This window comes from Mustelus asterias, chromosome 6 (assembly GCF_964213995.1).
Source record: "Mustelus asterias chromosome 6, sMusAst1.hap1.1, whole genome shotgun sequence".
In the NCBI taxonomy this organism is placed as follows: Eukaryota; Metazoa; Chordata; class Chondrichthyes; order Carcharhiniformes; family Triakidae; genus Mustelus; species Mustelus asterias.
The window spans coordinates 137,904,431-137,920,969 of NC_135806.1; the positions used below are offsets into that span (position 1 = coordinate 137,904,431).

Consider the following 16,539-nt stretch of genomic DNA (forward strand, 5'->3'; position numbering starts at 1 on the left):
AAACAGCGCTAAGTTTATTGAGCTAAAGCTTTTGTCGCAATTATAAAAAGGTGTGTTACTCACCGAGTTGTAGTCCTTTAGGTCATCAAATAAACTCCCCACCCCAAGATGGGTCATAATTGGGCCCTAATTGCTCCATGCCTCAAGTTAAGTCTACAGAAAATCACTTGCTGAGGCAGGCATGTTTGGAAACCTGTTAGGTTAACTTTTTTTTCTCCCCAGGCGCTAATTGGCCTATTGAGTATTTCCAGCATTTTCTGCTTTTATCACAGAAACCAGCAATGATACAAGCTTGCTTTGCCAACTGCTGTTAACAACGTTGCCCAGCTGGTTTCAAAGCTCTAAGCACGGGCAGCATGGCGGCACAGTGGTTCGCACAGCTGTCTCTCAGCACCAGGGACCCAGGTTCGATTCCCGGCTTGGGTCACTGTGCGGAGTTTGCAAAATCTCTCCCGTGTCGGCGTGGGTTTCCTCCGGATGCTCCCATTTCCTCCCACAGACCAAAAGACATGCTGGTTAGGTGCATTGACCAAGGTAAATTCTCCCTCAGTGTACCCAAACAGGTGCCAGAGTGTGGTGACTGAAGAATTTTCACAGTAACTTCATTGCGGTGTTAATGTAAGCCTAATTGTGACTAATAAATAAACTTAAAAAAACATGAACCCCCCCAGGTACCTTTTCGGATTGTGCCATTTAATCTTTATTGCCTCTCTCTATTCCTTCCGTCAAATAATAAACCCAATGTTCCTATAAACTCCCGTTCCTAGAATTCAAAATCCATTTGGAGTTCTCCATCTCATTGTTACAAAAACCACTTCTCAAAACCCCAGTCTTAAAACTAAAAATGTTTAAAGCACAGATTCAACCTAATGTGCTGGTTTACAAAAACAATCCAAAATTACTATTGTCCCACACTCTTCCCACAGTCCTGTATCTGTAGGTAATGTAGGGATATGGAGGGCCACAAGATTATAAACTGTGATTGAATACAATTCTATTGCTGCTGCCGATGGCCTCCATGAGATGCTATGGGCCAGTTTTGAGCTGCTAGATCTGTTCTGAATCTTTTCCATGTAGCAAGGTAGTCGTGCCACACAATCTGATGGGGGGTATCCTCAGTGTGAAGATGGAACTTCATCTCCACAAGGATTGTGTGGTGGTCACTTCTACATGTACTGTCCTAGACAGATGCATCTGCAACAGGTAGAGTGAAGAAGACCAGGCCTAGTCGGTTATTCCCTCATTGGTTCCCTCACCACCTGCTGCAGGGCCAATCTGGTAGATATGTCCTTCAGAATTCAGCTATGGCGGTCAGTAGTGGTGCTACCAAGCCACACTTGGTGATGGACATTTAAGTCCCTACCCATAGTACAATCTGTGTCCTTGCCGCCCTCAATGCTTCTCATTCATTTAGGAGCAAACAGCATCTTGCAAAAAAAAAGACTGGTATACATATGTTGAGAAGGGAGTTTGGAAGATATTAACATCTTATTTTCAAGGCGGAGTTTGGGAAATTAATTTACTGCACTCAAAACAGTGACATCAGGGTGGCTTGAGAGGGAACTCATTGATATCTAGCCTGAGATGGAATAACATTGAAGAGTTGAATGGTCAATTCTGTCTCTAGATCTTTAAGTACTGCTTTCAGAATGGGGGCAACAGCTTGTATTCCCAATCTGATTCACATGACAATCAATACTTATCTAGACAAAGTGAATTGTGACCAATTATTGAACCCCAAAAGCGACCACATTACCCATCTGAATCATAACCCTAAAAATCATTCAGTACAGTGTAAACCGACTGTAAAGGAGAGGTTCTTTCCAGCCTGCAGTGTGGAGAAACCTCTTACCTTTCGCTGCTTGTGCCGTGCTCGCTTAGCTGCCCTCGAGCTGCTGACTGGTTTAGATTCTGTGCTATTTATAAACTGTAATAGGTCTTCTACTTTTCTATGATCTACTATCTGCTCTTTTTCGAGGATCTGGTCTGCTTTCTTTGGCTGCTCCTCTTTTCGTTTCGTGAGCCGTAAACGTAGCTTCTCCCGCATTTCTGCATAGTTTCTACTCGTTGGTGCAGCAGGTGGCTGAAAGACATGGGTAATAACAGTCAATTGCAGGGCCCTGCTGTTGTGTGTTCAAATTAACAGAACTTAACAAAGTTAGTCCAACAGCAAGTTTAAACCACTATGCAGTTAAAAATCACATACCATTTAAACAAGCCAGAAATAAAACTTGACCGTTTTTGCAACTGTTAGCAAAGTAAGTCATGTTAGTAATACTGCTGTGCTGAAGATGCAATCTGTCAACACAGTGGACAGCAGATGCACAGCCCTGACAACCTTAGACTATATCATGCAAATTACTTCCTGTTCATATGTATCTAGTGTGGTCGAATTCATGAACAAAGTTAAGGCGGAAACAAAATGCAGTTAAAAGGCGGAAGCAAAATGGCTTTTGGAAATAGGATGTGAATTTTCTGCATGGTTTTTATTCTCTCCCAATTTTGTGGCCATTTAGCAAAAATCATTCAGGGTGCTGCTGAGAGTGCTGCACTTTGACTTGGAGCCCCCTCACCCACCACCTCCAACCCTACACCAAAATTAGCAATGGCCAGAGCTCCCATTAATCTCTATCTGGTAACCCCTCTATCATCCATAAACATAACTGTGGTGAACATAACATGTTTGATGCTCAATTACAATGGCTTTGACTGTTAAATCACCACTGGTTAGAGTCATAAATGAGTAATGGCTCTTTGGTGAGGCATCTCAGGGTGCCTGTGGAACTAGCCCCTAGAGATATTAACCACCTTCAGAGGAGAGAGAGACAAGGAGGGAAAAAATTAAAACAAAAAAAATCCTGCATCATCATAAGGCCATGTTATACAATTAACTGTTTTCCTTAAAACAACTAAAGTACATTAAGTGTTAGGCTGCATACTGACCCATAGTCAACTCATCCTAATCTCCATTTCCACTAACTGTTACAAACATCCAAATACTGGTGAGAAGCTGGTGCAGGAAGATGGAATAACAGCACTCTTCAAGTTAAAGTTCCATTCTTTTGCTTGCTTGTGGAAATTCGGCGAGTTGTATGGTCTGTAATGTTTTACTGCCTCGGGTGAAATTGTGTTAGCTTTCACCCCATAATGCATTCTTTTCGTTAAGGCAATGGAGAATTCTCTGAAGGCAGCACCACCTCACCAGCTCTCAGCTATGAAGTAGCAAACTTCAACGCAGTCTTTGCATTGAAGGCAGCACAGAAACTGTACTGTATCATTTGCATGCCTTTCAAAGTGGCTTCGCTTTTGGTAGAAACTCTAGCAGCTTAGCAAATAAATGGGTAACTGGGCAACCTGGATCAGAAAGGCCTTTACGCTCAATTTCTGATAAGTGCTGAATTAGCTGATTGCAAATGGGATGATGGTAGGAGTCCTAAACTGACCTCTGGGGCCTAGGAAGAGGAAAACTGGTTACTGATCTCTATGTAATGTGCTTGTTTGAGATAACCCGTGGATTTCCAGCTGGTATCAAGGTTCCCTGGGCCTCCAAAATGCTGTCAAATTATGCAGTTATTAACAGTACCCATATAAAGTAACATACACAAAGTGGTGACTATATGTGCTATGCATATTCTTAGCCCCCAAAGAATGAGTCACGTTTCTTCCTTATTGATGCTACCCAAAAATAAATAAGACATCTTATACAGAGTTTAATTGTTGCATTACAACTCCAAACACTTGAGAAAACTTTGTATTTTTAAACACTTAACGCAAATTATGGATTAAATAAACTGTGTTACAAATATTTAAATACTGATCATAAAGGTTCCAGAGCAGAGAGAGATTGAACACACAACTGCGCTTTTTCAACCTCGCAAGGTGCCACAAACAACACCATGAATCAAAATACATGTGCCACTGGATGAATGGGGCCTCAATTTAACAAGTGATCCAAAGTATGGCATCTCCAGCAGAGCAACATTTTGTCAGCAGTGCCGAGTTCTGGAATGGACTTGAACTCATAAATCTCTGCTGTTAGTCGAGTTGGAAGCATGCTTGTATGAAGCAAAGCTTTCTCTTTTTGTTTTCAGGTTCTGCTGCCAGACTTAGCCTTCATGATCCTCATCAACCCAAAAACCTTGATCATTGGCTATGACTATGGCTATGATCATATTTCATTCCCGCACCCTGCAGTATAAATATCTCCCACTTTCTCTGCCTTTTAGCTTTGACAAAGGGTCATCTGGACTCGAAACATCAGCTCTTTTCTCTCCTTACAGATGCTGCCAGACCTGCTGAGATTTTCCAGCGTTTTCTCTTTTGAAACCTTGATCATTCCTTTGCTCCAGTGTGGCTGCTGGATCGACCTGCAACTGTCACTTGTTCCAGCCAGTGAGGTGGATGGAGATACAGAGCTCAAGAATAAAATTGATATAGGATCTACAGTACAGGTCTAGCCCAGTGCGCATGCTCTGCACAAACCTCTTCCCACTTCACGTTAAAAATATTTTAATAAAAGTGATGATACACTATGTGCACAGTATCAATATTAGCAATTCTCACCAAATTTAAAATAGGGAAGACATCTGATTACGCTAAGAAATAAAGTTATGCTTGCCACTGTGGGTGTATAGGTCGCCCTTCTTTTGAATGGGAGGGGGGTGGATCAGAGCTAAGTTAATCTTTCTACATGTATTATCAAATATAAACAGAAAATGTTGAAAAAACCCAGCAAGTCTGGAAGCACCTATGGAGAGAGAAAGAGAGTTAGCATTTCAAGTCCAGACGACTTTTCTTCAGAATACTGTCATCCTTAATTAAAAGAGCAACTCCACTGCCCTTTCTTAGCTTCAATATTCAGATCCCTGTCTTGCAACACTGGTGCAGGTGACAATGGCACCCCTCCCACAAACATTCACTCCCTCCACTACCAACAGATAACTGAACAGTGGCAGCAGTGTATGATCGACAAGATGCATTGCAGGAATTCACCAAGGCTCCTGAGACAGCAGCTTCCAAACCCACGTCTGCTACCAGCCAAAAGGACATGGGCAGCAGACCCAGGTTCCCTTCCAACTCACTCACCATCCTGACTTGGAAGTGTATCGCTGTTCCTTCACTTGGTCAAAATTGTGGAACTCGCTCCTTAACAGCGGTGTGTGTGTACCTGCACAACATGGACTGTAGCAGCACCTCACCACCTTCTCAAGGGCAATTAAGGATGGGCAATAAATGCTGGCCTAGCCTGCAATGCCCACATCCCTTGTGTTTATCTAGCTTCCCCTTGAGTAAATAAATTTCTCCTGAATTTATTAGATTTATTAGTGGCCATCTTATATTTTTGGCTTCTGGTATTGGACTCCCCAATAGGTGGAAACATTTTCCCCACTCTTACATTGGAGTTAGTCGGTGGCTGCTTTAGCACTACAGTCCACACCTATTAAATATTACAAGGCAGTGGGTCTTTAATTCTCAAGAGGAAATAGCAATCCCATGGGAAAATACACTCTTTCATTGTGAGGCAACAAACAATATGGTGCCAACAGTCCTCTGAAAGGTTGAGGTGCAGGTATGTGTGTGGTGGAATATAATTGATAGCGAAAGCAGCAGCTCTGATTGAAATGCTAGACTACATCTCCATCCGGCCACTACACCCCCATCAGCTCCCCGAAAGGCAAGAGTCACTTACCCCGCCGTGCCCAAAGAATTCACAGTAGCAGCAGTCACAATACTTTCCTTCCTTCTGATTGGTTGATGTTGAGGTACTAGAACTGTGTTCTGAGCAGCTGTCTTCATCTTGACTCTCTTCACCATCAAACTGCTGATGATCGTACACATTGCTACTCTCACACGGATGTCCCTCGCAGTCTGGGTCACTACAGAAGTATTAAACAAGCAGTTAGACTATGGTTGAGCTTTCATTCCCTACAAGATCTCATACCTAGTTATCAAGAGACACTATTTTCATGACCAGCTTGCTTTCAAAGGTTCGATTGGAGGTTACTATTCTATGAATTACAATTTATCTTCAATCACAGTTCTCCCTCACTTGCTCCAACCTTTAGCTTGCTTCTTTCCATTCTTCTTGTTGTTCAGTGATACCTTTTGCTGTCCTGTAAAGCAATTGGAGACTCTTCTCTATATGTCAAGTTGCAGTTAACTCCAACCCAACTGCATTTATGTAACAACTTAAGGCTCTCAGACATTTATCTACGCACAAGGAATTATGTAGGCAAATGTGGCAACTAATTAAAGTAAGAAGTTTAACAACACCAGGTTAAAGTCCAACAGGTTTATTTGGTAGCAAAAGCCACACAAGCTTTTTCTACCAAGTAAACCTGTTGGACTTTAACCTGGTGTTGTTAAACTTCTTACTGTGTTTACCCCAGTCCAACGCCGGCATCTCCACATCATAACTAATTAAAGCACAGTGCAATCCCACAGAGCAGCAATACATATTTGGTTGCGGTGCTTAAGAGAGCAACACTGGCTAGGGCATCAGCAGAAGTGGTTTCAAATGGAGTTATAGGACCATTCACCTGAACAAACTGAAGAGGCAGTAGTGACCTTAAGTTCAAATCTCACCCAAAGGTCAGCATCGTCAACAATGCAATATTCCCTCAGTAATGCATGATAGCATCAGTCTACAATATTTATTCAGATGACGGACTTACCAAGATTGGGCATCAGGGCTTCAATGATGACCGAATTTTCTATGCAAGCAAAGTGGAATGGAATCAGGATCAGTTCTACTTCCAGCCTGTGTCTAACATCAGTGGCCACAACACAGAATGGTCAACGTTGGGCAACATTTTCACACCATTGTGACTCAGTTGCTGTCATTCCAAAGAATCCACCATGAAATCTATATATAAATCTTGGATTCAGTTTGTTCCAGACTTGCTTCATGTGATTTATTAAATGGAAACACTTTCCTGAAACAATAAATAATCTTACTAGTCACAGATACTGTTCGTGTACTCACCTGCAGACACTGGCTGAAGCACTCACTGAACCTTCTGTAGTAGCTGCAGGGGGTGCGGTTGAGGTTGGACAGAGCCCAGAATGGGGATCAACAAAACCTGGGGCAGTTGAAGCTGTCTTTGGAAAAGGCGAAGTCACAAGGTTAGGCATGTGAGGTGCAGAGGCAGGGGACAGCGGCGTGGGTGTGAGAGATGGAAGAGATGTTAAACCTGTGGGGCTGTTCCTAGGTGCGACTGGTGTTGGATGTCTGTGGTCTTCTTTACCTAAATTGTGGAATACTTCACCTGTGCCAAAAACAAAACACAAAAGGAAGTCAATAACTTAGGCCACCTCCAACAGAAATGTGAACACCAACGTATTACAGCTTTGGATCAACATATTTCTTCAATTGTGGAAACACTTGAATAGAAAACATTACAAATAACAATGAATTTTACGTTAGATAAACTGAAGCTTAGCATTAATTTTCCATATTAAGTCTGTAATTATTTTAAGCGATACCTTGTCTGCATCGCAACTTTTCAGACAATCTGCTCTAGGCCTCAGGCTATGGTCACTGTGTTTAAAATATTTTAAAAGTTTTTAACAGAATAGATGCTGATTAACAACTCCCTGTGGCTAACAGTGAGAACAGTGTAGGAAGGTGCCCACTTTAAGCTGTCTCATTCGGCTTCATTTTGCTTTAAGTGTCATGGATATCAGAATCGGTATATACATTTAGAGTCAGGAATTTCACTTAAGCATCATTATGTGCTCGAGCCAATACAGTGAGACACCCAATTGGGGCCATTTTGGAAAGGCCTCACCCGTTCCAAAATTCCGCAGCTCGCCACTTCCCTGCCCAATTTTCACCGATAGCCGCTTTCCTACCCGACCATCTCACCGATAGTCTCTTCCCTATCCGACTATGTCTCCCATTCACCAATTCCCTGCCCGACTTTCACTTCCACTCACTGCTTCCCTCTCCGATTCTCTCCCCCTTGTGATGATACCGTGGCTTTTAGAAATGTATTTTTATCATGTTTCTTCTAAGGGGTATGTTTAAAACGGTACACGGTGCTGATATGTCTGGGAAAACATGCAGCTCCATGTTGAGGATGCAGGGTAATGACTGAATGGCTAATGGTGCGTTTGTCTAAACAGAGTTAATGCATTTGTCTTTACATAGGATCCCTTGGGATTTCAGAATAGCGTTTTGATTCAGTTGATTGACAGAGTCATGTATTATTGGGCAGAGCTAGGCTTGCAGGAGAGACTGTCTTAAAACAGATAGTTTCTGTCTGTTCTGAAAAAAGCAAGATGTATGTATCCCTCTGTCGCTCGCTCTCTGGAAGTACTTGAGAACTCTAGGATTGGCAATCTAATTACAAGCTCGCAAGCCTGTGTTTGCTAACTGATCTTGAAGAGGTATATTGCTTGAATTGGAACTCATAGGGATAGTATAGCAGTTAAGAATTGTATCTTGTCAGGTTTAAGCATTGATCCAAACTTAAAATGTTAAGCCATTTCATTTGTTATGGTTAAACTGTGTTGTTAAATAAAGTTGTTTTGATAAAAGCTTCCCAAGTTTGTCAGTAGAATTGTGCCTGGAGTGAAATATCCTACCCTCACATCAATGCCAATATAGTAAATTGGTGGGGTCGAGTCTGACTTCATAATACACCTTGGGGTTTCTGAACTTGTACCCTAACACCGTTCACTGCTTCCCTACCCGACACTCTCTCCCACTCGCTGCTTCCCTGCCCAATGGTCTTCCCATTCACCACTTCGTTGTCTGACGCTCTCTCCCTGCTCACCTCTGCCCTGTCTGATTCTCTCCCCATTCGCCACGGCCCTGCCCCACTGTCCCCCTGATCATCGCTTCCCTGCCCGACTTTCTCTCCTACTCCTGCTTCCCTGCCTGACTCTCATCCCATTCACCACTTCCCTGCCTGACTCTCTTCCACTTAGGAATGCAATTACAATTTTAAGCAAGGATTTCCTATAATATTAAAAATGAGCTATGATATTCAGGAGCAATGTCAGAAAGCACTTGTTCTTCACAAAGAGTAGAAATTTCGAACGCTGTGAATGCTGGCAGATAACAAGAGCTGTCAAGACTGAGGCTGGAAGTCTTTGTTTGGTAAAGGTATCAAGGGATATGAACCAAATGTAGGAAAACAGAGTTGAGGTGCAATTAGCTGTGTTCGAATTGAATGTCGGAGCAAGCCCAAAGGGGCAGAATGGCTTACTCCTGTTCCTGTTAGTCAGCTCGACTTTCCACAACAGGATATTTTTAATCAGTGCTTTGCCAGGCCAAACACAAAGCACAGAAGAGTGTTCAGTACTTGATTCGAATCTCCTGCCCACCAGCTGGAGAAAGAAACTGAAAACTTTATCACCCAAGAAATTTACTCCTGATCAAAAAATTTGTAAAATACATCCTCTCTGCATCAATGGGGACAAAGTGGAAAGGGTCAAGAGCTTCAAGTTTTTAGGTGTTCAGGTCACCAACAACCTATCCTGGTCCCCCCATGCCGACACTATAGTTAAGAAAGCCCACCAACGCCTCTACTTTCTCAGAAGACTAAGGACATTTGGCATGTCAGCTATGACTCTCACCAACTTTTACAGATGCGCCATAGAAAGCATTCTTTCTGCTTGGTACAGCTCCTGCTCTGTTCAAGACCGCAAGAAACTACAAAGGGTCATGAATGTAGCCCAATCCATCACACAAACCAGCCTCCCATCCAATGACTCTGTCTACACTTCCCGCTGCCTCGGCAAAGCAGCCAACCTAATTAAGGACCCCACGCACCCCGGACATTCTCTCTTCCGCCTTCTTCCATCGGAAAAAAGATACAAAAGTCTGAGGTCACATACCAAACGACTCGAGAACAGCTTCTTCCCTGCTGCTGTCAGACTTTTGAATGGACTTACCTTGCATTAAGTTGATCTTTCTCTACACCCGAGCTATGACTCTAACACTACATTCTGCACTTTCTTGTTTCCTTCTCTATGAATGGTATGCTTTGTCTGTATAGCGTGCAAGGAATAATACTTTTCACTGTATGCTAATACATGTGACAATAATAAATCAAATCAAAATCAAAACTGGCTCAGTTGTTATGACATTTTTCTGGCATTAATGCATCTTTTGTCTGTTGTTCAACACAGTCATGCCTCTCTATTGACAACCAATCATTGACCATGTCATATATAACCAACTCTCAGCTCCCATGAATAAGAATTGAGTCAAATGAATACACAAGTGGTTGTGGCCTATAGTATCTTGTAGGTGTTGATTTCTAATAAAACTTGTTTTTCTTTCTTAAAAGGTTTGCGCTACCAACTCTTAAGTGCATAAAAAGTGTTAATTTTTAAAATCTGTGTCAACAATAGGGTAGTCGGGTCTGAAGGAGGCAAAGGTACAAGTAAGGAACATGTTATCAGGAGTAAGCCATTTAGAACCTTGAGCCAATTCCGCCATTCAACTAGATCATGGCTGATGCACCCAAATGCCATTTTTCCATACTTTGCCCATAACCCTTGATGTCTTTATTGACTAGAAATCTATCGACACTATCTTGAACATCCTCGATGACTGTGCCTCCACTGCCCTTTGGGATAGGGAATTCCAAAGATTCACCACCCTCAGTGAAGAAATTCCTCATCTCAGTTCTGAATGGTTTCCCCTTTACTCTGAGGGTTTAGTAACAGCAGCTATGGGGTCAAACAGAATCCTGGCAAAATACTGCAGCTGCTGGAAATCAGAAATAAAAACAGAAGATACTAGAAATACTCAGCACTTCTGGTAGCATCTGCAGAGAGAAAGAAACAGTGTTAATGTTTCAGATCTGTGACCCTTCATCAATATTGTGAATGGCTTGTCTCAACCAAAAGTAGCCAGGGTGGAAACAATGGCAAGGGAAACAGATGCCAACATTGTGATTTCAGTGAAGTTCAGATGACCTATTTGCTGCACAAAACTGAAATAACGCTCGCAGATTCTGTTTCCATACAGCAGGTGACTGCAAACTTGACAGGAAATGAATTCAATTTACATTGAGCTGCAGTGCTAAATCAAGCCTGATGCACTTTAGCTATAGCAATGATAAATTAGTGAGAAAGTGTCCCCAAGATACTGCAGCCTAATAATTAGGATACCGCTGAGTTGAAGCTCAATTTGTACAATGCATACAGCCAGTAATGTCAGGTGTCAAGCTGTCTTCTCTCAAGCAGACAACACTGATTTTGTTCCATTCAGAGGGAAGTGCCCAGCCAGAGCAACCTTCCTCACAACTGGAAAAAGATTCAGAGAAGGCTGTGTACTCGCATTCAGCGCCAGCTGTAACCGTTGCCATCAAACCTCATACTGGTTACTACAGAGCACACATTACAATGGCCAAACACCTGGGCCCTCAACAGGAAAAAATGTGTTTATCTTGAGCTTTTGCAATGTCTGAATTTTTCAAAACGCTTTACTTCTGGGATATAGCCACTCTGGCAACATAGGAAACGTGGTAATCAGATTATGCAAAGCAAGAACCCAAAGAATAACTGGATCTTTTTTTTAAAAACAGAAAGTCAGTTGATGAACTGACTAGGATGTCCTGTTCAAATCCCATCAAGGCGTCTCATGGAATTTAAATTCAATAACAAAATTGAGAACTGAAAACCCGTCTCAGCAATGGTAAGCATGCAACTAGCATTGTATGTCATAACCCACATGGTTCACTCATGTCCTTCAGGGAAGAAAATCTTACATCTTTGCCTGGTCTGTTCTACATGTGACTCCAGACCCATAGCAATGCGCTCGACTCTTAAATCTCTTTGAAAGGGTTCAAGGGCAATCGGGGATGGATAGCAAATGATCGTCTCCACACCCTCACTCCATGAAAGGATACATTTGAAAAATACGGCACACAATACAAAGGGCAAACTGTGTGGCTCTCAACACACAATTATCTGGTGTTGACAAAGCTGCATTATTGTAGCTCACTCCCCAGAAGGAAAGACTTCTGTCTAATGGCTCGCTGCAGTGGATCAGTTCATTTATCTTCTGAGTAACTGAACTATGATGTGGAGATGCCGGCGTTGGACTGGGGTAAACACAGTAAGAAGTCTCACAACACCAGGTTAAAGTCCAACAGGTTTATTTGGTAGCACGAGCCACTAGCTTTCAGAGCGCTGCCCCTTCGTCAGGTGAGTGGGAGTTGACTTCACGAACAGGGCATATAAAGACACAAACTCAATTTACAAAGTAATGGTTGGAATGCGAGTCTTCACAGGTAATCAAATCTTAAAGGCTTTACAGTTTACAGCCTTTGAGACTTGATTACCTGTAAAGACTCGCACTCCAACCATTACTTTGTAAATTGATGGTATGTCTTTATATGCCCTGTTTGTGAACTGAAACCCCACTCACCTGATGAAGGGGCAGCGCTCCGAAAGCTAGTGGCTCGTGCTACCAAATAAACCTGTTGGACTTTAACCTGGTGTTGTGAGACTTCTCACTATCTGAACTATACAGTTGAGCATTGGGATTGCAGGAGCGCACTACAGTCAAAGGAGGGCAGCACTGGGCTCAACTGTATAGATGTCAAAACTAACATGATGTATAATCATTTGGGAAAAGCTACTGGTGGCTTGCCCATTAGTTCTGGAAATGGAACTCTATACGCAAGCGAAAGACCCTTCAAGAAAGAAGGAAACTAGGAGCAATTAACAGGGAAAACACTAAGAAAATAAAAGGCAATTTGTACCAGACAAGATTCAAAAAACATTAAAAATTAAACCTTGGATCCAGTGTGGATTTTTGGGCCAAATGGCCTCCTCCTGTGCCGTAATGACTGACTGAATCTAAACACATTTTAACATACAGTGAATAAAAGAGAATTGATAAAGAAAGCCTCTATAACTTTGATATGTCAAATGATTTAGCTTCACCTGAAGTGAAACTCAAAGTGGGCTGGCTTTACCTAGTGATGTAGGCCTTTTAGATGAAACCTTAAACTGATTGGAACTAGATTGCACGGTAGTAGCTGTTGATGAGACAGAGGAAGTGGCTGAGGAGGTTGCCATGATGACTTTGTTTGTTTCCACAGAAGGAGGGGGGTTGTAGAGACATTTTTTCCTAGATGCGGGCTTTTTCTCCTTGGTGTCCGTGACAGCTGTGTCTGTGCTAGTTGTGGGAGGAAGTGCTTCGGGCCTAATCTCTGGGAGTGGTGACCCCAACATATCACCTGTGAAACAATGACAAATAGATAGTAAACATTGCAAACCCTCCCTGCGAAATTACTAGACCTGCAGTCCTTCATGGCCACCTTAATTACAGATCATACCCTGGTCATGTTAACATCACTTCAGTTTTTATAAAGGAATCTATTAATTTTATTTTTCTCCAGTGATAGGACAGACAGCTAACTGGCCTATAAAGAAGTAGGCAAGAATCCAGGACAATTATCTTACCCACATGAAGTTCATTTTCTGAAAAAATGTTTATGTATGGATACAGCACAGTCTTTTGAGAATGATTCAACAGGTTCCCTGAGATCAGTGATAATAGGTTGTACAAGTGTGTTAAATGGGTTAATTAAATTTGCCAAGTGAGGTATCGTAGGTAACCTTGGTCTGGTGCAGCTTGTCCGCTTGACTTGTAGAATTGGTGAGGAAGTTGTCAGTGTTTCCTCCCAGCAACACACTGCTGATTTATTATTGATTCTCTCCTCTCCATCCAGGGCAGAGAGTAAGGTCTCACCACCTTTGGTGGCTAGAATCACCACTAATGAGCTGAACTCTCTTTTCATCGTCTATCACTACTTGTAGTGAACACATGATAAGGAAAGTTTACCAAATTCCATACTGAGATAGCAGGGTTCTTCCCTTGCATGTGGGGAATTGTATGATTATTTTGCAATTGAGTTGGTGGGGGGTTTTGATACTGAATTAATTTGAGAAGTGACTGGATGCTGCAGTGGGAAGAAAGTTGGCACTCTCAAATAGCAAGACCAAAATCCAATCAACTATCCTTTTTACCTAAACTCATTATGTAAATTTTACTGATGGGTCATAGAACATTTCATTTCAGATATTTAGTCAACAGCAAACCTTCCCAGATCAAGAATAGCAGAGCTAATTAGAGTAAACCTTCCCAGGTCAGGAATAACAAAATGACATGCAGATTAAACCTCCTACTCTATCCTAACAAGATATCTCAGCTCCTGCATCAGACAAGCACCTGATTACTGCAAGGCTGCCACGTGCTTCCATTTCCCATAATAGCCATTCTGGGTTCCCCTCTTAGTAAGGTTCTTTTAGTGCTGAGGTTTTGCGCTGCAGGCACATGCCTATAGGAGTTGGACAGAGACTTCCCAAACTCAGCACGCATATGATCCTTATAGTTCAAGGACTTTCACACCATCAGCTGGCTTTAAATATAAGGCCAAGAGAAGTGGCTGACCCTCTGCCCCCACCCAGCTGCCTATAATATTTAAAAAGGAAAAGGGTACAGTGAAGTAAATTTCTACTGAAGATATCAGAAACAGTGCACAGAAATTTCAAAATATCTGCATGATATTCAAAGTTACACTAACAAAGGGCAACATCAATTGAATAATCATTCAGTCAGGCAGCAGCAATTCACAAGACTGTGTTGAAGGGTTTCTTTCTAAGTGCGCTGAAATGTAAAGAGCAGCTCCTTACCAGATAATGTTTCTGGTAGAAAAGCAGCAGGGTTCCATGGCTTGTCCCCGTTTATTAATTCTGATCCCCATAGACTTGCTAATTTGTGGGACGTAAGGAGCGGGTTGTTCCAGTCAGTACTACCAAAACAACTTGGGTAAATGTGGTCCTGGAGGGAAGCATTGAACACCTGATGTTTGCTCGTATGATTGGGAGGTGGGGCTGACGGAAGAGCCTGCAAAGCAAAGCAAATGACAGTTATAATTATTCACTCCACGAGTAATTATCATGTGAATGACACTGTTCTCAAACTTGCATGGTGAAGCTTCTAGCAAGTCAGATGTAAGAGTCTGACCTGGTAACCTTCTATTTATTGGGTTGAAAAATTAATGATGGCCACAAGACTTCAATTTCAGCAGTTTCAGAAGATATCAAAGTGATGTTATAATTTATTCTAGGCTTCATAGTGGTGGTGGTGGGGTGGGTGGGTGGTGGGGTGGGTGGGTGGGGCGCCAAGACCAGTATAAATGATAATGGTTTTGATTGGACACATGCTGCACCTGCTTTTCTAAAGCACACTTTATAAAGAGAGAAAATGTTTATACAGTACCTTGTGCTACTTCCAGCTGCACACAGCTGGTGGCACTTGCACCTCAAGTCACAAAGCTACACCTTCAAGTTCCACTCCAGGGCTTGGAGTACAAAAATCACGGTTCTCACTCCAGTGCAGTGCTGAGCGAGTGCTGCACTGTCAGAGATGCTGTATTCTAGAGGTGACTGCTTACCATTTATGTAAATCACTTGGATGAAAGATCAGAAGCTTTGGTTGCTAAATTTGCTGGTGTTATAAAGATAGGTAGGAAAGTAAGTCGTGAAGCGGACATGTGGAGGCTACAAGGGGACATAGACAGGTTAAGTGAATGGGAAGAGGGGTCTGGCAAATGGAGGTATAACGTGGTAAACTATGAAGTTGTCCACCTTGGCAAGAATAAAAAGCACATTATCTCAATGGTGAAAGATTGTAAAGCTCTGTGATTCAGAGGGGCCTGGGTGGCCGAGTGCATGACTCACAAAATACTAGAATGCAGGTACAGCATGTAATTAGGAAAGTCAATAGAATGTTATCATTTATTGCAAAGGAACTTGAATATTTCTTGGCTGTTGCTGGCAGGAACATCTCTGCTTGTCACTCCTTGCTATCCCAAAAAAGGTTCTTCGTGAGCCTTCACCTGGAACTGCTCTGCTGCTTTCAATATTGCTTCTACCATATTAGGTCATGGTTGTACGGCAGAACCTGTTTTGCCATACAATAAGATCATGGTTGATCTGTGTCACACCACCATCCACCCCACTATGGCTCCATATACTTAATTAAATTTGACAAGAAAAATCTATTGATAAGAGATTTAAAATTATTAACTGTTATAATCTTCCAAAATTCCTATGATTCTAGAAGGGCCCCAGTAGATTGGAAAATAGCTGACGTCACACCTTTATTCAAGAATAGTGGGGGACAGAAAGCAGGAAACTACAAGCCAGTTAGCCTAACATCTGTCAAAAAGGAAATTGCTAGAATCCATTATTAAGGAAAATTAACACTAATGTATCACTACCTCATTTGCGACCTCTTTTAGCAGCCTAGGATGACGCTCTTCAGGATTGGAGACTTGTCAGTCCTCAGCTCCAGTTTCCTCACTACCGCTTCCCTAGATTGTAATTTCACCAAGTTCCTCTCTCTTCCACCTCCTGATTTATAGCTATTGCCGCAATGTTCTTTCTATCTTCAATAACGAAGACAGAAGCAAAATTTGTTCATTTCATCTTCCATTTCCTTATCAACCATTAACTCTCCACTGTCACTCTCGAAGGAGGACCAACACTTGCTCTGCAGTT

General features: G+C 42.2%; 1 protein-coding gene across 3 annotated transcripts in view; it reads right to left on the minus strand.

The window, feature by feature from the left end:
* The window catches only part of fam193a (family with sequence similarity 193 member A), a 206,912-nt gene that overhangs the window by 17,662 nt on the left and 172,711 nt on the right, over positions 1–16,539 (minus strand). For 2 of the 3 annotated variants that reach the window (XM_078215168.1, XM_078215167.1), the window contains exons 15-19: positions 14,668–14,881; positions 12,945–13,208; positions 6,986–7,268; positions 5,690–5,876; positions 1,853–2,083 (exon numbers count right to left, since the gene is read on the minus strand). In XM_078215168.1, the coding sequence (XP_078071294.1) occupies positions 1,853–2,083; positions 5,690–5,876; positions 6,986–7,268; positions 12,945–13,208; positions 14,668–14,881 (1,179 nt within the window). The remainder of the gene's footprint in view (positions 1–1,852; positions 2,084–5,689; positions 5,877–6,985; positions 7,269–12,944; positions 13,209–14,667; positions 14,882–16,539) is intronic. The other variant, XM_078215170.1, reaches the window with a different exon arrangement.